The following is a 24,578-nucleotide window of genomic DNA, read 5'->3' on the forward strand; positions in this document are numbered from 1 at the left end:
GGTGGCTCCAGGGAACCCCCACCTTTGCGAACGGAGCTCTGCACCCGGTTGTTCCTGCCTGACAGATTCGGCCGTCTTGCTGTTTGCAGAGGAGGGAGACGCTCAGCACCCAGCATCCAGCCAGGTGGAGGTGGAGAATGAGAGCCGCCCCCCCCGCCCCGCCGCCTACTGGAGCGCTGAACCCCCTCCTGACGCCGGGGCCGCGGGGTGTCCAGGGCCCTCCGCCCTCCAGGGGCTGAGCTGGGCAGTTGGGGGGCACGGCTTCCCAAACTCAGGAGACAAACCTCTCAGGAGACCACACTCGGGGTCCTCCCTCCCTAGAGCTCCTGTCCCTCCACAGAGTGGACAGCGTGAGTGCCCGGCACTCGGCTTCTGATCCGGAGGCGGCCACTCAACAGACACCCATCTCGAATAACCGCATGGCTGGCTGCCCAGCTAGAGAGAGAGCCAGGCCGCCCCACCATGCGGTTCCCCTCGTAAAAGCCCTGAGTGACCTGGAAAGCGGACCACTCGAGTGACCCTGCTCTCCGTACCCGGGCTTTAAAGCCGCTCTTAGGTTTTAAATTCACCGGTAAAGAGTGAGCCCCCGAAACACCAGGCCCTCCTCCTTGCCTCCCATAAAGGCAGAGCCCCCCGTCTGAGCTCTCCCACTCTCTTTCCCTGCCACCTGGCTGCACTGCCCCGGGCCTGTCACGTGCCCTCCAGCCCCTACAGTGAGGAACCTTTTCTCTCAAAGTCACTGACATGCGTCCTGCAGTCATTCGAGGCGCAAGGGCTGGTCCGGCCACAACCTGGGCTCCGTTGGGAGCGAGCGGCCCGGAGACCGCGAGCTGACTGCTACATTACCGACATGCTATGGGGACACTGATGTCCAGCGGGGGACCAGGGAGGGGAGAGGTCAGGACCCTTGGCCCCTGGGAGCAGCTGGGAGGACAGGGAACGTTCTGGAGGGACAGGATGCAGCAGCCCGACCAGTCAAGGCCCGGTCTTCCCCAGCGTCTGCCTCAGCTGCCCCACCCGTAAAATGGGAATCAACAGGTGCCCAACGCCGCGAGCGTTCTCACTCCGACGGTCTCCTGAGGGAGGCAGGAGGCTGGCGCCGGGCTGTCCGATTCCTCAGACCCGGTGTGAAAGGTTCCTCCGAGGAAGGACTCCACGGGCTCCCTGCCCCCCGCACCCCCACTCCTGGGCGGCAACTGCACAAGTCCCATGCGGGCCAGCCCGGTGTCTTTGACGGACACAACCGAGGACACGGGGGACCCTCCTGCCCCCTGCCCCCACCACAGAGTCCCCCTGGCTCGTTCACACGCCTGGAGCCACACGGTCCTTGCTGGCTGCCAAAGGCTCAGGGTTCCTCAGACGGGGTGAAGGGCTCCAACCGTTTTAGGGAAAGGGGGCCAGGCTCTCCTGGCCTCCAGAGTTCCCAGCACTGCCTCCTTCCTGCGCCCTGGCTCTCGGCCTGGTGCTGGTGCTGGTGCTGGTGCCCTGAGACAGACACACGGGGCTGCAAGAAGGCCGGTGGCCAGCACAGCCACCATCCAGGGAGACGGAGCAGCCTGGGGTCTAGCGGTGGCTGTCCTAAGCAGGCCACCGCAGGGGGGATGCTGGGGACGCAGGCCACACTACCCTCCCTGGGGCCAGGGGTCCTTACACCCCCTTCTCATGCTCTGCTTGCGGCAACCTCCTCTTGATGCACAGGGCCTTGCAACGGGTGGTGCACCGGCTCCCACAGCCCTCGTGCCAAGAGGGACGCCCAAGGGGGTAGGACCTGTGACACGGCAACAGGGTGTCAGGGCCTCAGTGGTCCCTGTCTGCCCTCATCCAGTCCCTCCTTGGGAAACAGCAGCTCAATCTTCCTTCGGGGCCCTCTTCCCACTCTACTCCATCTCATCCCGCCCCTGTCCCACGGGACCCAGGCTGATCAGAGGCACAAGGATGGCTCAAAGGTGGCCACCAAACCACATTCGGACCAGTGAGAAGCAGGCCTGCTGGGCAACCAGCAAAGAGGGGTCTTCCCTGCAGGGAGGGGGATGCTGGCGGAGCCTGGTGCCCTTCCACAGAGACTACAGGCTGCCACCATGGAGAAAGCAGGGCAAGAGACAGAGGCAGCTGTTGGATCACCTAGATCCAGCCATGCCTGAATCCATCCCTACACTTGGATCCAGCCACGCCTGAGTCCATTCCTACACCTGAATCTGGCCACACCTGAGTCCATTCCTACACGTGAATCTGGCCACACTTGAGTCCATTCCTACACCTGGATCTGGCCACGCCTGAGTCCATTCCTACACCTGGATCTGGCCATGCCTGAGTCCATTCCTACACCTGGATCTGGCCATGTCTGAGTCCATTCTTACACCTGGATCTGGCCACGCCTGAGTCCATTCCTACACCTGGATCTGGCCATGCCTGAGTCCATTCCTACCCTGGGATGAATGGTTTCAGGAGCTGATACATCTCCCACTTTGCCACTGAAATGTCCTGCAAGCCTGCGGAGGAAGCGTACCCCGAGCTTCTGTCTCCGGGCTCCACAGGCTCCCAGTCGGGACAGCGCATGCTTCCCACCCCCACCCCGAGACCTCTGCACACAGCAGCCCCACTCACCATGACAGGTGTGGTCATGCCCTGCAGGTGGAAGACGTCCATGCCGGCCTCTGCACCGCCCACCACCTCATTGTCTCCCTGGGTGGACTGGGGAAGGTCAAAGTAGGTGCTGTCTGGTTCCCTGGGAAGACGGGAACAGGGCTGTCAGTCCCAGACCGCCCAGGCCTGGTGCTTGGGGCTGGCCCTCAGCTCCTGGGAGGCCTGCCATTCAGCCCCCCGTCTGTCTCCTCTGCCCCCTCTCCTTCCTCTGCCGGCCTCTCCAGGGCTAGGCCACTGGGGACGTGTGTTCCCGCACGAGTTCTGTCCTCTGACCTCTCCTGGCCAAGACACTGGACCCCGCATCCCCAGCAGAAAGGCCATGCCAGCAGCCCCCTCCTCCCCCTCACTTAGCCCGAGGCCAGTACTCACAGGGAGCTCCAGAGGTGCTCGAACGTGGCCCCCTCATCAGCGGTGGTGGGCTGAGACATCTTTTCCGCACCCAGCCCGGAGGGCTCCTCACTCTGCAAGGAGGGAAGAAGGACAGTGGGTGCTTTGGGAGGGCCGGCCTTCGCCCTCCTTCAGTATCCCCGGGGCTGGCCAGCGCGGACACCATGTCACACCCCCCGCATCCTCCTCCCCTTTCCCGGGCAGGACCCCACCGTGCAGAGGGGCAGGCCCAGCTCCACACCCAGGTTGGGGGGGCAGTACCCGTGTGCGAGGCTGCTGTAGGGCCCTCTGGGGGCTCAAATTTGAAGTCCTTGCTGTGTCTGGATCACAGCAAACACCCAAACAGGTGTGGCCACTATTACTATGAACTGTGTCTCTAGGTTTGGCCTTCGGGGCTCAAGCCAGGTTTGGGGGCTCCCAATGCCCCGGGACGTGAGGACAGCTCAGATCCCGGGTCGGGCATGTGCAGGGCAGGCCCAGAGGCTGGAGCGAAGGCCTGGGTCCGAGGCTAGATGTGCCCTGTGGCTGTAGGATGTCAGGCAGCCGTCCACCTCTGAGACAGAGGTGGACTTTGGCCTAGACACAAAAACAGTTCGGACCCCATGAGGCAACCTCAGGCCAGGGCTGTGAAGCTGTCACCGGAGTGGGATCACTGCATGGTGGTTTCCCCATCACAGGAGATGTCCAGGGACCCGGTGCTCTGACCCGGTGCCCAGACAGGCCGGTCTTTGTCCCCAGGGTTTCTTCTCCCAAGAGCGTCCACGCCCAGCTCCCACTCCCCAGTGGCTCCACCAGCCCAGGACCAGGCACAGCTGGGGCCCCTGTCCTCCCATGGTGGGGAGGGGCAAGGAAACCAGAGCCCGCCCTGCCCACCACCCCACCCAGGCCAAGGTGGTGTCTCCCCTGAACCAGCCTCTGGGTCCTTGGCAAAGGGCCGTGGGAATCAGCTTGGCCACCATCCGCCTGGCAGTGCCCCCGCGGGCAGGCCCAGACCTGCCCACAGCCACTGGGGGAGGGAGGGTGCACCCGCAATCTGTCACTTTGTCCCCAGGTAGGCAGGCGCTGGTGGAGGTCTGTGGCACTCTCCAGGGGCTGCCACGTGCCAGCCACCGGTCTCTGGCGCAGTGGCACGAGCCGGGAGGGCTGCCTCAGGGGCTGGGCTGGTGACGGGATGCCCGAGGGCCAAGGCGGGCAGAGCAAGGATGGCCTGGGACTGGCAGCTGAGAGAGCACTGGCCCAAACCAACTCTCCCGCAGGCTCAGAGAGGTTAAGTGACCTCCTGAGGTCACACAGCACGGCTGTATGCACAGGAACGACCGAGAATTTCAGGTTTCCTCAGAATTCAGAATTAACTTAGTCGCCCCCCACCCCCCGCACACATGCCTTCAGCACACGGTCCACCCACAAAGGTTTTTTGTTTTTTTTTTAAGATTTTATTTATTTGAGAGAGAGGGCGTGTGCGTGCGCAGGCAGAGTCCCAAGCAGACTCCGTGCTGAGCGTGGAGCCCAACGCGGAGCCTGACCTCAGGACCCTGATCACGACCTGAGCTGAAACCAGGAGTCGGACGCTCCACGGACCGAGCCCCCTGGGCGCCCCGCCCACAAGGGTTTTAACAAGGTCTCCTGTTCTGGGGAGGTCACTCCCACCCTGGGCTGAGCTGCCCAAAGCCCCGTGGAGCGGAGTGCTGGGTGTGGAGCTGGCCACCCGGTCATTTAGAAGGGGGTAGACTTGGCTGCTGCAGCTGCCGGCTCGGCAGAAACCCGCCCCGTCCCCTACGGCTGGCCCTTTCCGGGCGAACGGGGATGGTTAGGGGGGCGGCTGCCGGGTGTGGGCAGAGCACCGACAGGGGGCTGTACTCGCTCAGGCCATTTGGGCCCACCCTCCTCAATCTGCAGATGGACCATCCGAGCCCAGAGATGGAAAACACTTGGCTAATGTCACACAGCAAACGGTCAGCAAGACGCTGCGAGTCTAACCACAGCGGCCGAAAGATGCCAGCAGCCCACGTGAGCCCCAGTGGATGAATGGATAGGCCAACGTGGCCCAGCCGTACAACGGGGGGTCGCTCGGCCACGGGAAGGAATGAAGCGCGGCCGCTCGCTGCCGCGTGCGCAAGCCTTGAGGGCACCGTGCTGAGCGAAGGAAGCGGGTGTCACGGGACTGCACGGACGGCGCGTCCACAACAGACAACCCGTGGGCACCGAAGGCAGGTCTCCGGCACGGGGCCGAGGGCAACGCGGAGTGACTGCGGAGGGGGACGGGTCTCCTTTGGGAGTGGTGGAATGTTCCGGAGCCAGACGGAGGCGGACAATGCACAGATCACGACCGTGTGAAACGTCACTGCATGGTTCGCCTTCAAAGGGGTAATTTTGTATTATGTGAATTTCACCTTGATAAAAAATTTAACCAAAGAACCTAAGGGCGAGACTCGGTGCCGCAGAGCTCGCGCTGGACACGTCCCCCACCAGCTGCAGAGAAAGGAGGACCCTGCATCTCCCAAAGCCCTGCGTCCGGGAGCCGGCACAGGGGAAGGGGGACACTCAGCCTTCAGCCCCTGCACCCCCCTCCCAAGGGACCGGCCACGGAGGGTGGCACTCCAGAGCCCTCCCCCCGCCGTTGCCAGGGGACACAGCTGGCATGTCTGCCCTCCCCCTCGCCCTGCTTCGCCCGAGCTGCACCCAGTTCCCCCGGCTCTGGCTGGCGGAACACTCACCCGCTGTGACAGCGGGGCTGGGGCAGGGCAGACGGAGCCGGCTCGGCCTCAGTGGACGGCAGCAGGAAACTGAGTGGCACCCAAGTCCCTGGGGCCCTGGCGAGGAGGGGCAGGGAGGAACTCCACGGGGTCATCACACCCTGTGCTCAGCAGATCCTGCTGCTTTTCCGCCAAACTGTCCCCAAACCCAGGACCCCATGTCCACCGCTCCCCCACCTCCCCTGCCTAGGCCAGGCCCTCCCTGGGTCCAGCCTGGCCCCTGCAGTGCCTCAGACCTGTCCCCTCCCTGTCTAACCGCCCCGCAGTGGGCTGTCCCTCACGCTTGGGATGAAGCCCCAAGTGCCTCGCTGTGGCCTCAGGCGCTGACCGCAGAGCCCACCCCACCCACCTCGTCCCCCACAGGCCTCTGCACAGCTGTCCTGGGCTGGGGACACTGGCCAGCACCTGGGGCTCAGCTCAGAGGCCACCGTCTCTGAAAGGCCATGCCGGTGCGCAGTCAAACCAGCTGCCACTCCCCCCGTCTGCCTGCGAAGCAGCTCCAAGCTCAAAGATGCAGAGAGACGGAGAGACAGAAGCCCACGCCTACCTGCTCACGTCCCACCGGGCCCCCCACCCAGGGCGGGCTCCGGGAGTATGTGGCCAGGCGTCCCCCCGTGCAGGGCTGCCATCACCGTCACCCCCACGTGTCCTGCTACACCAGCCCTGCTCGCCCTCGGCCCCGGAGTTAAGGAAGGCGTCCCTGCCCGCCTGTCCGGGCTTCCGCGCTCAGCCATGGGCTCAGGCCCCTGCAGCTGCCACACAGGCCTGGAGTGGACTTCACCCCCGGCCCCGAGACCTGCGCTGTGGGCCGCCGGCTTCAGAGGCACTGGTCCGAATGCATATTCCGGCGGTGCCCGGGGGGAGGGGGTGCAGTCGGCTGAGGATCTGACTCTTGGTTTTGGCTCAAGTGTGATCTGGGGGTTGTGGGATTGAGCTGAGTCTGTAACTCAGAGCCTGCTTGGGACTCTCTCTCCCTCTCCCTCTGCCCCACCCGCTTGTGCTCTCTCTCTCAAGTAAATAAATAAATCTTAAAAGTTAAAAGAGAACGCATATTCCAGGGCCCACACCCAGGGGCTCCGACAGCGGGAGCTCAGAAATCTGCATCTCTAAGTGGCACCAGGGGGTTCCCCATGACTCGGGGACAGACCCTGAGCCCGGCAGAATGAGGGTCCGGACACCTGCCCTGCCCTACTTCCCAGATGCTGTGGGGCCTGAGCCAGAAAGCCACCGACTCCATGGCTTCCAATCTCCCGGGAAACTCCCCTGAGCCAGCGGCACTGGACCCAGGCCCCCATGACCATAAGTCAAGGGAGCAGTAGACCCCGTCCCCGTCCCCGTAGGCCCTGGGGAGCTCCTGCCAGGGCAGGAGAAAGAGGAAATGCTGATGTCGGGTCGAGGATCAGGACCCCTCACTGGGCACCTCCCCTGGAGCCCATGGGCCCCCTCCTCTGTCCTCAGGGCAGGGGCAGGGTCTTCCCCGGACCTGCTGCGGCATCTCGGCCCAGGCCGGCAGAGGTGAGACACAGAACAGCTCCTCGGAAGGAACGGCCGATGGCCCCAGTGACCTGCATTTTAAATCTGGAAACACGCTCGCAATGGAAACATGGCCCCCAGACGTAATGGCAGTTGCTTTTGCAAACGTGGCCGAGCGTCATAAGGATCACGTGTTGGCGGGGAAAAGACAGACTCCCGAGGAAACATGTTTTAGGTCATCACCGAGTTGCAAAGTGCAGATGCGCCCATGACCGCCCGGGGCCTTTGATGAAGAGCGAGTTCCCCTGGAGGGAAGTGCACTCAAGCTCGCAAGGAGCAGGGGGCCCTGCGGTATAAGACTGTGGGCGCAGGAAGCGTGGGTGTGCCATCGCTGGGCACGCTCGGGCCCGCCCAGCACCGCCAAGCCAGAGGCACCCACCAGAAAGGGTGCCACGTGTGTCCCCGTTCTCAGGGTGCTGGGCCGTGCTGCGGGCCCCCTGACCCTGCTGCACCTTAAGGAATTTCCAGCGTCTGTAACTCAGGGAGCGCCGCGGGGCTGCCAGCGAGGCGCCAGGACCCACAGAGGCGTTGTGCGGCCCAGAGCTGGAGTGGAGGCACGGACCACCCCCCGTCCCTTCGACTTCTTGATGTGACTCACGGGTTTTCTGAGTCCTCAACCCACGGCAGAGAATGCTCTGGGGCCGGGGCTGCCGGGAAGACATGAGGCCACACCACTGCTTCTAGCTGCCGCTGGCCAAGCCCTGGACCGGGCCTCCGGGTGCTCACACCGCCTGTCACGCCCAGTCCCCACGTGTCCCCTCCCTGCCCCCGTCCTGTCCCCGCGTCCCCTCCCTGCTGCCTACCCTGTCCTTGTGTGTCCCCTGTCCCCCTGTCCTTTCCCCAAGTGTCCCCTTCCTGCCTTCTACCCTGTCCCCTCTGTCCCTACGTTTCCCCACAAGCCCCCCATCCCCTGCCCCATCTGTGTCCTCCTAGGCCAGGCCAGACCCAGCCTCCTCCAGGAAGTCACTGCCCTCCCTGATCCCTAATCAGGACACCCTCGTTCTCTGCCTCCCATCACCGAGCAGGTAGGGGGGCACAGCTTCCGCCGTACAGCCCACAGGACAGCCTTGTTGGTTGGGCAGATTGTGTCCCTGTCCCCTCCACCTGCCCCAGGCTCCAAAACCACCTTTGATAAACTGGGGCTACTGTGACCACCCCCCAAAGACAAGCACCCTGTGCATGGGGATGGCCGACAGAGCCTCCGTCACCCCCTCCCACTGCTTGTAGAGTCCTGAGACAGGGAGTGGACGTTTGGCCTGAGCGCAGGGAGGGCCAATGCAGGGCTCACAGGTCCCACCCCGGCCATCGGGATACCAACGTCCGGGGGGAGGCAGCTCCCTTCAGTTCAGTGGAAAAGCGAGCCACAGAGCTCCGTCCTGACCCTCACTCCCAAACACTCCACCCCCACCGCTCGTCCGACACCACGGGTATGACAGGGCTCCTTCTCACCATTACCCCCTTTTTGCTCAGTAAACTCGGACCATCGCAGGAAGGGACCCCAGGGCCTCCCCGGGCCCCTTCCAATTAGCCCTGTGGCCTCGAGGGGACTGAGAATGCTCTGGTGCCCAGAAGTCCCCCTACCTGGGTGGAGGGGTCAGGTGGCCAGCAGGCAAGGACGAAGGGGGCAGGCAACCCTCTGTGAAAGGGCGCTCTTCCCCAGGCGGCAGCCCAGCCGAATTCCAGCAGGACGCTCGGGGCCCAGCCTCCCGGGGCCCTCGGCGCCGAGAGGCCTCTGCTGCCCCTACCACCCCCCAGAACAGGGGCTGCCCTTGCCTTGTGGGGTGCGGCCGGGACGGCCCGAAGTACCTCCTTCCTCAGGGATCCAGGGCAGCGGCCTCCTTTGCCCGCCCCTCCGGCCTGTGGCCCAGGCCACGTGACCACGGGAGTGCTGGGCAGCCCTTGCCACATGGGGTGGGGTAGGGTGGGTCAGGACAGGGCAGGTCCTGGATCTGCGCCTGGGACCTCCTGCGGAAAGACGGGGTCCCTGGTGAGGAGGACATGGCGGGGGGCCTCCCGTCACCTTGAGACGGCTCGCGGTTACCCCTCTGCCCGTGCCGGGGGAGACCAAACGCTGGCAATGAGAGACAAATTTAGCCTCCGACCCTGGGCCAGGGTGCGCTTGTGAAATATGGAAACAGCTGGAGGCGCCCGATTAAGCTGCCCTCCCTCCCTCCTGGGCCAGGGCCCACTCGAAGGAGGCAGGTCGGGGGTCAGACTCCAGAGCCCCCTCGGCCCTGCTGCTTCTGGTCTGCCGGCCTCCGTCACGGCAAACGGCCCCTCCGGCGCCCGGGCCCACGTGGAGGACTGTGAGGTTGCCAGCAGTTTGGGCGAAAGTCTAGGCATTGGCTTAACATCCATGTGAGACAGGGCAACCGTGCCAGCCCCTGGGCACGTGGGCTTCGCACGCTTCCAGAAGGAAACGATGGTAAAGCAAGCCACCCAGGGCCGCAGGGCTCTGGGTTCGGGCCTTGGCTGGGAGAAGCCCTCAGCTGAGCAGTTTTGGGGACCCACCATGAATACCCCAACACCCGGCAGGAAAGGGCTGTCACAGACCAGCTCCTGGAAGAGGAAGTAAACCGAGAAACACCCAAGCATCGCTAACCACTACAGCATCCCCGAGGGGGGTTGTGAGACCAGCAAATTTGCAGCTCATTTTACTGTCAATGTGGAAACAGGCACAGGGAGGTAAGATCACCTGCCCAAGGGCACACAGCTAGTTGGGGCCGGGAATCAAACCCAGCAGTTTGGCTCCAGCACGGCTGCTCTGGACCCTGCTCTCTACCTGGCCTGACCCTCCCCAGCCCGCACACCGTGCGTCCTGCCCGGAGAGCCCCTTGCCCACTCCTTTCTTCACGCAGCACCTCAAAGCCCTACCCGTGGTGAGGCCCCCCTGCCCTCTAAGGATCTGCCAGCATCCTTCCTCCAGTCCCCGATCCCAACACATGCAGGTCGTGCCTGGCCACACAGCTCCTGTCCCATGGTTTCCTGCTGTGCAGCTTGGCACTGCCCCACAGCTGCGGCTCCCTCTCCCCCTCCTTCCACGTCCACGCAGCCCACCTCTGCTGCTCCGCACCTGTGCCACCCTGGACAGGTGTATTGCCCATTCTGAGCCTCTGTTTCCTGCCATGTGTGTGGGGAAAAAAAGGAAAGCACCCGGCAGGGCAGCGACCCAGACACATCCCAGGAGCTTGAGAAACAGCAGTGATTTGCAGCTGACCGACGGTTACTTAGAATCAGGTGTCCATGGAGGAAGAAGCAGCCGAGTCCTGGGCAGGGGTGGCGATGCCCAGAGGCCAGGCCTGGTGGCTGCCCTGTCCCTGGTTCATTAGCAGACGTCCCCCCTGCCCTGGTCTGTCCAGGAACGAGGCGCCTGCTGAATGAGACAGACCAAGGTCCCATCACAGGAGCAACCTTCAGAATGTCCTCAGCTTCCTCTACTAGAGGTCTGCTCCCCTAGGGCCAGTGGCTGCTGCTTCCCAGGTCCCAGGCTGCCTGGCACACTGAGCTGGCAGCCCGTACCTGTCTGTGCATGGCAAAGGGCTGCCCTCTCTGGAGGAGTCTTTACCTTGGGGACTGTTGGGACGGGGTCGCCGTGGGGCCTGGGGTCGATGACCAGACACTGTCCTCTCGGCCGCTGGGCTGCCAGGCACCGCTGTCCTTCCCATCTGTCTCCTCCCACCCTCCCCTCCCTGGCCCTGTTTCTGCCCCGAGAGGTCACACTTCCATAGGTTAGTGTGTCCTCATTGGAGGTGGCTGCTCTGTGCTCCGGGATCTTCTCTTTCCCAGGCAAGCACGTGAGTGCCTTCAACCATGTTCTGGACGATGGTTCCCAAGCCATCATCCCACCCAGCACCCTTCTCTGGACACCTCCACATTCCTAGGAGGAGACCCCCCCCAGAGGCATCCCCACCCCGTCCAGACCCTGTGCCTCCCGCGCCCCAGGCACCTGCTCTGGACCCAGAAACGCGCTGTCTGAGGTCTCTCTCCACCCCGCTCGCCCACTCCCAGTCGGGACACCGGACACTTTGCCCACGCTCCGTCTGACTCCATTCTGTTCCTTCCTTGCTCTGAAGCCGGCCGCACGTCTGACACGACTTCACCCAAGCCATGATGTTGGTCCCTCCCTCCCTCCCTCCAGAAACATACATCAGGGTTCCACAGAGCTGCCGCTGTCCCCCTTGCTGTCCCTGTCCCCTATCCCCTAGCCTTGGGCGTGTCTTCTGATAACAGCGCCCAGAATCCACTGCACACTCCCTGTCCCAGCCCCAGGCCTGAAGCCTCTCCATTTATTGACCTCTATCTTCCACATAAGGTGGTAGGAAGGGAAGCACTCTACACCCCTACTCCAGATGTTCTTACAGCAGCCTGGGGGCGGGGTCACTTGCCCTGGGTCACACAGCTTGGAAGTGCCAAGGCTCCCACCAGGCAGCCCCTCCCTCCAGGAGCCCCCGCTACTGGGGGACAGACAAGCAAACCAGCTTTTAGCGGCCAGTGTAAAGGGCGCCCCGAACAGGTGTGGACCATGACCAGGGTCAGCATGAGGGCACGCAAAGGCCCACATCAGCACTGCCATTTGCAGGTCTCCCAAGCTGACGTTGAGCTTGGGGGGCCGGGAGGGAGATGGGCAGTGGGGTGGGGGGAGGCAGGAATAGCAAGGCAGGCTGGAGAAGGGACAGGGCCCTCTGGAGGCCACATGAAGGCCCCTGAGCCCATGGACTTCAGGGAGCAAGTTTCAGGGTTCAGCTCACGTGGGGCGCAGTGCAATATTCGTGGGGAAGGTCACCCCGGCAGGCACACACGGGCCTGGCGAGCCCAGAGGTGGGTGGTCAGTGGGGCAGGCCTTGGGGGGGGGTCCAGGTAAGGTGGGGGGACATGGAAGAAGTGGACAGTGCTGGGGATGCAGGGGGGCAGGGAGGGACAAGGACGTGGGTCCTGCCCCAGGACCCCCTTCCAAGCCGATTCCTGTCACTCAATGCACTTTGTAGTAAACCTCCACCAGCCACAGATTCGGGGGCTCCCAGCCCTGTGCACGTGGGGGGTCTCCCTGTGCTGGCCCGCAGGGCAGCGATGGTCGCACCCATCACACACAATCGAGCGACACACGAGCATCTGGCAGGACCCCTGGGCTGGCTCGGGGGTGCCGAGCGTGGCTGCCGTGGATGTGCAAGTGAGTGATCTCTGGGTCACACCTCATCCTCCATGCAAGAGTACTCCCAGAAGCCTGCTCCCTGTCACGCAGGGAGGGGACGGGACCTCGGCTCAGCCGCCCCACAGCCTCTCACCCACGGTGCACGCTCACTCCACCTCCCTCACCTCGAACACCCCCCACCCCTCTGCAGGTGAGGTGGGACTGGACCATCCCCTACCTCGGGAGTCCAGCTGTGCTGGCACTACAGCGGTGGCAGGTGGGCGGACATAGGAGCAGGCCCTGCCGTCCAGGTCTCCACGGAGGCGGCCAGGCGAAGCAGAGGGCTGGGTCTGGACAGGCGCTAGGGCCCGTGCAGGGGAGGGAGCCTGGGGAACCGGGGCGCGCTGGCCCCAGAAGCTGGGGAGTGCTGTCCTCCAGCTTGAGCAGGTGGTGCCACCTCGGCAGGAAGTGGGAAGTTCCCAGCAGGCCCACGACCGGGGAGGAGGCGGACACGAGAGTGACTTCTGCCCCCACCCAGCCCGGCCCCCCACCCAGTGCCACCCCCGGGAGCAGGTGGCCTGCAAAGTACCACCCACAGCGGCCGGTCCTCCTGGCCTGAGCCCCATCAGGAGAACTGTGGGCATGGCCTCCCTGCACCCGCCTGGCCACCAGCCCACCTGTCTATCACCCTTGCCCCCCACTCCCCAGCGCCGGGGGGAGGCAGTGGGCAGGGGCTCTGCCCCCTGGGGTGGCCCTGAGGGGCTGCTGCTGGGCAGCAGGGGGTCGGTGACAGGACCCCAAGCTCAGGCCTGAGAGAGGCAGGCCAGGCTGAGCCCAAGCCTACCTTGGCGGGAGCCCGGGCCCCGAGGCTTGAGGTCGGTGTGGATGGGAGGCAGCTGGGAGGCCCACAGCCTGCGGCTGGGCAGGCAGGCGGTGGTGGCAGCGTCCTGGTCGCCTAGGCGATGACATTGGAACCAAGGAAGCAGGGAGGCCAGCCTGGAGCACGGGGCAGCCGGGGCGGAGCGTGGCTGGGAGCCCTGAGGCAGGCAGGCGATGCCATGCCCTCCGCACAGTGACCTGGTGACCGGCCCCTGGCCTCCAGGAAGCAGAGCGGGAGCTGGGGGAGCCGGCTGCGTCCACCCGCGCGTGCACTCCTGCCTTCTCCTCGCTGCAGAAACGTCCACACGCACGCAGAAGCAGAGAGAAGGGAGTGCCAAGCCCACAACTCTTCCCCTGGCCTGTCCTCCAGCTAAGGCAACTTCAACAGGTCGGATCATTTCACCTGCGATACGTCAGGTGATGATTCCAACAACCAAGGACCCATCTTGTTCAATATTAGGTCAGACCATGGAATTGTCGATTTTCAACTGGTTTTCTCCTGCCCACGTGCACACACATACACGGTGAATTCAGATAATTCGACGTGGTAGGTGGCCTTGACACCACATTCTGCATTTCCCAAGCACATGCTTTTAAATGCTGGCCAGAAGGACTTTGAGGAGGCCCGGATGTGGGAGACTCATCTCCGTCCCCCCGGCCCCCGCCATGGGCAGCAGCGTAGAAAGCCAAGGCCCCCTGAATGGACGTGACGGAGGGACCGTGCAGATGGGATGAAGGGCCACGTCTGGAGGCAGAAGCACTGTCCGTGGGCCATTTGGGCCTGTGTAAGCACAGGGTCCCGATCCGAGGGAGGCTTTGCGGAGGGAGGAAGGGGCCACGAGCCAGGAAGTGCAGGTGCCTCTGGACCCCAGACCGGCCGAGAGGCACCCTCCCCGAGGAGGAGCACAGCTGAGCTCTGGGTCAGGAGACGGGGTTCAGACTTCCGACCTCCACAGCTGCAGGGAAGGGCACCCATGATGCTCTAGGCCACCACATCGGGGCTCATATTACAGCAGCTGCCGAAACTAATACAGGTCCACCTAACCCAAGTTTGGGGACTGTCATTTCCTGGAGCCCCTGCAGCAGGGCCCTGCTGCCTCATGAAGCGTGAGGAGAAACCTTCTGCAAGCAGAGTGCTCAGCCCCGCATGGTGCCCCCTGGGGTTGGATGACAGCTGAAGGGGCCACCCTCGAGGGAGCCGAGCCCCCCCACCCTTCGGAGACGTTACGCACGCAGGCACACGCTCCCGAGGGACAGGCCAGGGACGCCCGGTCCTCTCAGCTGGACTCTCGGGGAGGGCAGGGTCACCAGGGCAAGGGGATCTCCTCCCCGGCTGCTCCTGGGGGACGGGTCAGGCTGCAGCCGTGGGCTCCCCGACCCCTGCTGAACACAGACCCAGCTCTGAACAGCCCACGCCTGCGGGCAGCCCGAAGGAGGCTGCCTGAGTCACGAGCAGGTGTGAGGCGTTAGGGCCACACGGGGATGGTGGGTGGTGGGAAGGAGGGGTTCCCTAGTCCTGGGAAAAGACGCAAAGGAGCCAGTGGGATGCCAGGCACTGCCTTGCCCTCGCCGGGGGTGCTGCCGGGCTGCCCTCGGCTGGCCGTGGACCCAAGCAGTTTGGTCCCATGACCCACACCTCCCGGAAATGGCCCCTTGCTGAAGCCAGGCAACTCTGGGAGGGGTCCCAAGGCCCATCACCTGGGCTTCCGGGCCGGTGAACTCCTGGCACGCCCTCCTCCCCAACCCGTCCCCTGCGGAGGGAGGGAAGGCCTGACTCGGGAGGCTGGGGCTCGGCCCTCCCAGCAGGGATGGTGTGGAGACATAGCCCTAAACACTGAGGGCTCACAGGAGCCTGGGCACAGCCCCTGACGCCCGAGTCAGAGACCAAAGGTGTGTGGGTGGTCCCGACGGCAGGCGGGCCTCTGGCCACAGGACAGTTGACAGCGTGAGGACGGCCGCCAGCTCTGGGTGGGGCGCTCAGCGCGGAGCCAGACAAGCATTTGTACACACCTTCCTGCCGTAGGACGTGCTTGCAAAGCTCTTCCCTCGCCACTCTCACCCAGGCCCGGGCCTGAGATGAACCCGGGAGGTCCGAGTGTGAACCTCAGCCCAAGGCCTGTGTATCATTTGAGTGGGAGGAGAGCAGAAGGCCAACTCGGCAGACGCAGGCACCGCCCGAGCCCCCGTCCCCGTGTACGCGCACGGACTCTCTTAGGGTTCTGGGGTCAGAAGTCCCAGGACAGTCTTGTGGGACCAAAACCAAAGTGGTCGCAGGCTGCTTCCCTGTGTCCCCCTCTCCCAGCGGCTAGGGGTGCCCACGTCCCTTGGCTCGAGGCCCCTTCCCGCAGCTCCGGAGCACATCCCTGCGGCCTCTGCCCCATGGCCACCTCCCCCTGGGACTCGGACCCTCCTGCCTCCGGCTCACTGGGACCTTGGTGATGATGTGGGCCCCGCTGGAGGCCTGGGCTCATCACCACCTGTAGGTCTGTGATTGAATCATTGTCCCTTTTGTCACATGAAATAACGTGACTCTAGGCTCTGGGCCTTAGCACGTGGGTGCTTCAAGGAGCACATCCCGTGAGCGGTCTGTGTGGGAGTCAGCTGAAGCCACGGGGGCCCCCGAGGAGACACCGAGCTTCACGCTGGCCTGGAGACTGTGATGCCACCCGCAAGGCCCGGGGTCGGTGTTTCCTCATTCCTGCAGATGGAGGGCTGCCCGTCCCGCTCGTTGAGACACAGCACACGCCTGAGATCAGAGGTCACCTGGCTTCAGCCAAGGGTGAGGGGAGGTGGGGCAACGCCAGCTGAGGGGCCCGTCTCCACTCAGCCCCCTCCCGGTCCTTCACGGCCCAGCTGCCCTTCCCGTGCCTCCGTGTCTGTCGGCAGCCCCTCCGTCACAGGGATGGGCTCCCAGGGCGTGTTCGGGTCACCCAGCAGGCCACACTGCTTACCCCGAGCTCTACATGGATCAGTCACTGGCCACCACGCCAATCCCACGAGAAAACCCATCTCCCTCTTACGGATCAGAAGGGGGGGCTCAGAGGTGAAGTGACTTCTCTAACACCGGCGGGTGAGCGAGAAGCGCCGTGGGAACGAGAGACCATTACGAAGGCCCCCCCAAGCCACCCGCAGCACACACGCATTTCCTGCACCTCATGCGTTTCCTCTTTTCTTCTTGATTTTTGGTAAGCTCCACGCCCAATGTGGGGCTTGATCTCATGACCCCGAGATGGACACTCACGGTCCACCGACGGAGCTGGCCAGGGGGCTCAGGCGGTGCCTGTCTCTGCCCTCATAGCCCAGTACAGTCCTTGGGCTTGTGTCTCCTGAGCACCAGATCGGCCAAACTTGGCCACGTTCGGCACACCTGCTGGGAGGTGTTCAAACGCTGAGCGACTGGGCTCGGAGGAGCCGAGAGGACAGGCCCTCTGGCTTCCCAGCAGTCCCCTGGCCCCCACCCCACTGTCAAGACCCGTCCCCACCCCATGAACAAAGGCTGCTCCGAGGCCCTACGTGGTGGGGGGGTGGGGGGGCTTAAGGTCTGGCGAGCCTGGGACGTGGCTCTCACTTGCTTGCTCAGAGGGTCTGCACCGGGGAAGGGCAGGTGCCCCGTAACAAAGAATCGTGGATGAATGGACAAATTAAGTCTTAATACAGCCTAGCTCAGTTCTGCATCTTTTTTGGGAATTTTGAAATCCAGGGTGCTCAGAAAACTGGAAGATTTTCCTTACGTCTGGGGCAGACTCCTCTGGGCAGATGCAAACCTCTCCTTGAGCCTTGCTGCCCATTTAGGGTAAACATCCATTTGTGTTGCTGTAGGAACAGGGTGGCGGGGAGCTTGGCTGTGTGGTGTTTCCAACGACCCGTTGGTGGTGTCATAAAATATAGGATTCAGGTACTGTGTTACTTTTCTAAAGTAATTTTTGAAAAGTCTAACTTCTGAAACACCAGGGGTACAGGGATATGGGGTACGAAATGGCAAGCTTATGCTTCGTTTCACAAACCCTATGGCGCCCCCGGGTCAGGCCAGGAGTCACCAGGATGAGAGGCCGTGGGCAGCGCTCTGGGACCACGGTGGCTCAGCTCCCCTCAGCGTTTCTGGGGAGGACCCTTCTTCCTCTGATCTTACAAAAGCCTAGCTTAGAAAGGGTCACATGAGTAAGGCCTGGGGTGGATTTGAGCCCATTTCTGGCTGATTCCTAAGCCAGCCACCTTTGCCACGAAGTGTTGTCCAGGAAATGCCCTTGAATAGCACGAAATTTGGCAAGCCAAAAGGCACAGCAAGGGTCCACCTCCCGCCTCCCGCCTCCCGCCTGGCCTCCCGCACCTGGCAGGGCCCTCATGGCTTCCTCTGAAAGGAGGACAGAAACGCATCGGAGGGGTTTTCATTGCAATGACGGGAAGAAGGCGCCACTCTGGGTAACTAGGTTCTGCTGTTCAGAATGACTCTGGGGCCAGACAATCCCAAAACTCTGAAAGAGCAGCCTGCCGGGGTTCCCAGCCATTTACGGGGCGGCCCCCTCACACTGTGCCTTTCTTACAAAACGTGTTCCCACAAATTACTTAGCTGCAGGTTTTCCCGTCAAGAGGAAACTCTTCCTATTATTCTCGTACTTTCAAACATCAAACCCACCGGAGGGAGGTTAGACAGTGTTCTTGGACTTACATTGACCTCAATCTTACAATCGTCTTTTCTGCTATTTTTATCAGAATCCATTATTTTCACATTAATCCAGTTAGCGTCCGGTTTACCAACGCCTCATTTTTACATTTGCGGCTTTGCCTGAAAGCTCAGGGACACGCTCCCCGCTCGATTCCTTCTCCCTCATTACTGCCAAATAAGTAGTCAAGGAGCATCCCTGATCAAAAATTAAGAAGCCAGGAGCAAGTTGGGGCATGCCTTCCTCCGAAAGAAAAAAAAATGACGGGAGATGACTAATTAGGGGCTTTTGTGGGTGGTCAGGGGCAGCGGGAAGCAGAGAGCGCAAAGGGAAAGAGAGCCTGTGGTTCAGAGTGTCGCAGATCACAGCTGTTAGGCGAGGAGCTCCCTCCCATTTACATCCCAAAGACTAGCACGCGCTGCGCTGTGATTTGCGGAGCTGACCCCACATTGGCCCTGCACTCACCGTAGGTGCCCCCAGCACAAACTGTCCGGCCACCTGGGAAACCACAGCTTCGGGTCTCTTTATTTAACCGTTTACCCACCTTTCTAAATGGGGAATGCCCCTTTCTCTCTTGTGGCCTTGCCAGTGCCAGCTGGTGAGGGCTGCTCCCTCTGCAGAAGGGACACCTGTCTCCGTGGCCAGCCCGCACTCTTCAGACCTCTCTACCACACGTCACCTCCCAGGAGCCCAGGACCCACACCAGGACCCACACAGCCCGGCTGGAGCCTGCGCCAGAACCTGTAACAGAGAGACCCTGGGTCGTGCTCACGTTGTGCAGAACAGTGGAGAAAACAGCCCAGGAAAGTCACCTCTAAAATCCCAGGAAATGCGGCAGGCGGGGTGAGGGGGCATCCTCCCTGCTCATTTTAAAGGACCCAGTGCAATCCCCCCTCCCCCAAGAAGCTACCTGCCCAATTAGCCAAAGGCTTCCCCAGCTGCCTGCTCATCCCCCACCCCCAGGGCCTGGCACCTTGGAGAAGCAGGTGAGCAATTAGAGCCCCTTGCCCCCTCCCCACAGGCACCCAGGGCCACAGGGAGTGACTTCGCCAGCTGGCGCTGGGTGGGGATGGCAGGCACAGAGACTTGCCATATGCAGCCACACTGAGCAGGATCATAAAGGAGAGATGTCCCTGGCTACACCGGGTACCCAGCCCAGCCCTGCCCGCTTGGGCCCCTGAACCCTAGCTGGCGGCACTGGCAGGATGGGCAATGCCCAGGTGTTCAGTGCCTGCCTGGTGGAGGAGGCAGGAAGAGGCAGGAGTTCCTGGGCACTTCGTGTCTGCCCTCAGGTGTTCCGGTGTGTTCCCACGGCAACTCACTGGAGGGAAAGGCTAGGGCCTCCCTAGAGAGACAGGGCACAGTGCAGGGAGGGCACAGTGCAGGGAGGTGGGCGGGCCCACAACTCCCATACAGATGAAGAGCCTGGGGACTTGTCCCAGGCCTCACGTGGCAGAGCCAGGCCGGGATCTGGACTGCTAGCAGGGCCCCGCCTGCTGAGAGCTCTCCCAGGCATGCCGGGCATGCTCGGCCGGCCACGCCCCGATGGTGAGGATGCGGGACTTCTGGCCCCCAGACCAGAGAAAAAAAGAGAAAGTTTTTGTTGTTTAAACCACCCAGCCGGTGGTGAATTAGTTAAGGCCCCCAGGGAACTTAACATAGAGCTACCAAAGTACTCGAGAAGCAAGTTTGTTATCTAGCTCTCCCTGTGATTCTCTCCGGTCAATTGACAAGTCCCCCGGCAGGTCTAATAACTCATGATTTCAACTCGGTGATAAGCACAAACGAAATTTTGAGATTTCTGCAGCGACGGTCATGGACAATGAAAATATTGGTGATTCCTCTTGGAGAAAAGGTCACAGGTGCTAACATAGTGGCTTGTTGCCTGCATTCATACTTGGAGGGAATTCTGACATTCCCTTTGCAGTTAACACAAAGGAAGATGCCGTTTTCCCCACTCAACTTTACAGCACCCCGGAATTCTACATTCTGGTTTAGATGGTTCCCAGGACCAGGGTCGGGCGTGTCTCCCGGTCACGCTGCCTGGTCCCGGCGGGAGCCCCCACTGGGGCACTCTGCAGCTTGTAACCCTGGACCAGTACGCAAGCTGTTGAAGCCTCCCCCTCCCCTCTGTACGTCAGCACCCTCGCATCTACTTTGTGGGCTGCTGTGAGCCTAACAGGGAAGAAGCATATGGATTTGTGAAGTTCCCCACAGCCGGGAAACGTTAGCTGTTTCAGAGGGGCTCAACCAACACTTGTTCGGCTGAATTTTTTTTTTTTTTTTCTCTTTGGGTCTCTGATTTAGGGCAGCATGTCCCGGAAAAGAAAGCGCCTTTGATGAGCAAATGTCTGCTCGGCCAAGGAACACCGGCCAGAGAGTGGGCAGAGATGGGGGTGGGGCGACGGACAGACAGACGGACGGATGGGAGGTTTATAACCACTGTGCTCATCTCTGGGAGCCAACTCGGCTATGACTTGTCTTTAACTTGAACCCCAATGAGCAGAGCGAGCTTTTCTATAAACCAGAATCCATTTTCTTGTACAGAAACAGGAAGAAAAGATTTTCCAGGCGTCCTTACTTACTTGAGAAGGCAAACTTATCAAAGGAGACGTTGTGGTGTGTTTTGGTTACACACAGGTAGATACCGCTAGTTACAGGTGTGTGTTCCGTTTGTTAAAGAACTCTGGGCAGCACTGGATGCCCGTGGCAAGGGCAGATGATCACGCAGTGTACCCGCCTGGCGTGGGGGGATGGGTCCTGCAATAAAGCTTTTCCCACCTAGAGAGGAGACCCCTAGGGTAGCAGGGGAGCTCGGTGTTACTTAACCACTCCTCTGTTTCTTTTCCCCTTTTTTGCTGTATGAAGTTAAGTCATCAGAAAACGACATATTTTAAAATATTGACCCAGCACTCCCACAGAAATGCCCAAATTGGGAAATAAAGGTGTGCCCTCCCTCTTCACGGGGGCTGGATAGCATAGACACACTTGGAAAATGCTTCTGCTTTTTTGTGCAAACCCGAAGTTCACTGTGTGTGCAATGGCTTTGTTCTCCCTTATTTTATTTTAACAACGACTTCCACGTAAGTATCTAGAGGATAAATTCCCCCTGAAACTGTCTCCCATGTGGGCGAACGTGCTACTTCTACCCACCCACCAAGGAAATGAGCTCCCTTTCGGGTGTCAGAACCTCGGGGTGAATGTTTGCCTCTCTCCCTAAGTCCTCAGCCTCTCCACCTCCGTTTTAGCTGGGTCGTTTACATGTGTTCAATGTTATAACTCCATTCCTGGATGTGGGTGGGGCATACTCTATAAATAAATCCTGAACTGAGGCATCCTCACTGCAGTGCCCCTGACAGGGGCCATCAGCTCTGCCCAAGCCCTGGGCAGATTCCTGCCTCAATGCCAGCCACTCCGTTCCCTCCATGGGGAGATCTGCTGGCCACCCCAGAGCTGCCCCCACCCCCAGACTCCTGGCTCTCCCAACTCAGGATCAACAGCCATCACTTTTGGCCCAATTAGTGAACACAGGCATTACTTGTCAGTAGAGAAGAGGGGATTTGGACCCGAGGATTCTGCCTTCCACACCTGCCTGCTTAACCTCTGTACCAGACTGGCTTTTTCATGAGCTACCCTTCAGAATTTAGAGACACTCCCTTGTTCCCCATAGCCCTCACTGGAAGGACGGCGAGTAGGGTCTAAGCGCTCTCTGGCCAATGCACAGGTACCAGGCGCCAGGTCAGCTCACCTGCGGCAGCCCCAACCGACCGATGACTGAGCAGGCACAGCTCTGTAGCCTCGTTTTTAAAAAATTACATGCACAATCCATAAATTCGTATGTTGCAAAATTTCAAACATCCTGTCCTATTGTTCTCGATGCAATGCCTTTTTATCTTTTATGAATAGATCGAAAGATAGGTGGCTGAAAGTAACAGTCAACTCGAGCGGGACAATGCAATGTATTTCGGTTTACTCGTTTTCTTTCAAAGCTAATTATTAAGGCTAAACAAATAAACAGCAACAATGACAGCAAACAAAACCAATTGTGCTAATGGTTCCCAAATGTCCAGTTATTTAATAAACAGACATAGTCCATTGGGAAGGATTGACCATGCACTGACTCCCTGGTTCCTTGCTGGTTGACAATGGTCTACCTGTCACCCATTTATTTATGTAGAAATGTGAATGCTTTCTGCATATCCACTTAGGGACCAGACAAAAATACAAGCTGAGTAAGAAGGTAATAATAGCTTCCTCCCTCCAAAGGCTGAAAGGACAGTGGCTGCAAGGCAAGGAGAAGGAGAGGGAGCCAGGAGGAGGAGCTGTTTCCTCCAGGGTGGGCTGGGGCCTGACTCTGCCTGTCCGCTCTCCACCTGGGACAGACTCAGCAGACAGCCGGGGCATCCCTGGCCAGCTCTGAACCACCTGGAGATGCCCCTCTGGAACCATCGCTCTTAGTAGCTGACTCCATGGATCTGGCTTGGAGGTCACGCCCAGTTCTGCTGGTCCAGGGTAGCACTAGGTCTCACTCAGCCTTGGGGAGTAGAGGAGTGACGCTGCTGCCTGGTTTGCACGGCCCTCTCCGGTGCAGATGGAGTGGGCACCGGCGGGGAGGAGCTTGTCAGCGACCCGTACGTTCACCAACTTCCACCCGCACCTGCACCCTTCCCGAGCCTTTCCCCATCGCCTTCCGAGCCTCCCCTCAAAAGCTGGGTAGAGGGGTCTGCTGGAGGAAGGCCCTCCGGGAATCCCAGCGAGGCTGTTCCTGGCCCCAGAGGCACTCTGGCAGGGCCCGGCATCTCCTGGCGGGCTGAACTCCGCCAGCTCCCTGCCACACGCGCAACGTCCCAGGAGCCGGTTGGACTCGGGAGAGACACCCCACCTCAACCTCTCTCACAGCGCCTGCACGCTTGCTCCCTCCTCGCAACCTCTAGCTTCGGAGCCCCTGAGCCCCCCGCCCCGTGCTCCGGCCCCCGGGCAGGCCGCGCCACGCTTAGGCCCCCGCGCGCAGGCTCGCAGCGCTTCCTACCTGGTGCGGTCGGAGCCGGGAGGGGGGGCATCTACGCCGGAGCCGGCCCGGCGCTGGCCCCGTAGTGGGTGCACGGCGAGCGCGGGCTGCCCAGACGGGTTATATGGGCGCGGGGAGGGGAGGCTCCGCGGGCAGGGGCGGCCGCTGGCGTTAGCGCCTTGGGCCGCGGGCCGGGCGGGAAGGCAGCGCGGGCCGCTCAGCGCGGCGGGAGGAGCGCGGGCGGCGGGGCCGGGCGGAGGCCGAGGTGGCCGCCGGCGCCCCGCCCCCCCAGCTGGCCGAGTGCAAGTCGGGGTCCTGGGCGCGCTCTGCCCCGCCTCCTTCCCGCCGCCTTTTGGCGCGCGTCGCCCCCGCGGAGCCTGCTGGGCCGCCTACCCCCGCCGGACGCGTGCCGGGCGCCGGGGCGCTCCCGCCGAGGAGATGGGACGGCGACCCTAGGCCAGCTTGGGGGCGCGGGCAAGGGCGCGCGGGAGCGAGGGCGGGCAGAGAAGCAGACTCCGCGTCCCGACGCCTTGCTTTCCCTAGACGCCGCATTTTCCCGACACCCAAGGCTGTCCTCCCGCCCCCACCGGCGCTGTGTCCCTCGGTGCGCCGGGCGCTCAGACTCCAAGGAGCAGGGGAAGGGCCATCCTGGTCCGCGGAGTGTCCGCCCTAGCTGCAGAGAACAGGGGTGAGGGTCGCGGCCACAAGGCCGGGGGGTTTGGGTGGGGCCGTTTGGGCCCGGGTGGTTCCAGTGGGACCCGGAGGAGGGCGCGACGTCTACACTGTCACCGAGCCAAGGTTCTGGCCCCGGCCGGCATTGCAGATTGGGGGGACCCTCTGGGAGAGACTCTCTGGTTCCAGCCCACGATCTTCCTGGGCGGAGGTTGTGTCCCTCGGCCGCTAGGAAGTAACTGGTGACGCAAACACTCCCAGGTCGCGGCCCGCACCCTGCTCCCTCCCCTGGCCACCGCCTGCTGGCCCCGGGCGCCGGTTTCTGTTATGCGTTCGCCCAGGTACACGTGGGTGTCCACGGCGACACGTGGATTGTGCAGTTGGAATTGCTCTCTACGAGCAGAGACCCCCCCTCAGGCCGAGTCTTCCCTCGGACCCGTGACATTTACTGCTCCAGGGGCCGGGACCCACGCAGGGCGGGGCTTCGGCCGCAGAACCGACGCGCATGTCACGTTTGGAGAGGCTCCGGGCGGCAGACACCTGCTGTGCACTGCCTTCTGGTGTTCCTGCGACCCGTTATCTGCCTCCGAACCGCCGTCCCCGGGCTTTCGTGACCCTCGCGTCAGTGTCGCCTGTGGAACTGCGTGCGAGCCGGGCTGGTGCAGACCGGGTTTTCCCGCCGCAAGGGTCCGCATCTCACCTGGCGCGCCTGGCTCCCTTCTGCACACCTTTGCTGCTCACTCCTGGTTTCGAGGCGCGGGGGCACAAAGACGAATCACACACACGGATTGATTTGGCCCGGGACAGAGGCTGGCACCGCCTACCCGGACGCGTACACGCATCCCCTACCGGTTTGTTGCAGGAAGTTGGAGGGCTTCCGCGGGGAGCAGGCCGGCGACTGTGCACCCCGAGGT

The 24,578-nt window shown here is 62.0% G+C and overlaps 1 protein-coding gene across 1 annotated transcript in view; it reads right to left on the bottom strand.

Moving 5' to 3' along the window:
* The window catches only part of TP73 (tumor protein p73), a 64,113-nt gene extending 39,634 nt beyond the window's left edge, over positions 1–24,479 (bottom strand). Inside the window, exons 1-3 of the mRNA XM_087858617.1 lie at positions 24,365–24,479; positions 3,013–3,104; positions 2,605–2,725 (exon numbers count right to left, since the gene is read on the bottom strand). Coding sequence (XP_087714743.1) covers positions 2,605–2,725; positions 3,013–3,071 — 180 coding nt within the window. The 5' untranslated portion in view covers positions 3,072–3,104; positions 24,365–24,479. The remainder of the gene's footprint in view (positions 1–2,604; positions 2,726–3,012; positions 3,105–24,364) is intronic.
* Between the last annotated feature and the right edge of the window lie 99 nt (positions 24,480–24,578).

Source organism: Ursus americanus, chromosome 33, assembly GCF_024610735.1.
Source record: "Ursus americanus isolate L20-20 chromosome 33, mUrsAme1.1.p, whole genome shotgun sequence".
Taxonomy (NCBI): domain Eukaryota; kingdom Metazoa; phylum Chordata; class Mammalia; order Carnivora; family Ursidae; genus Ursus; species Ursus americanus.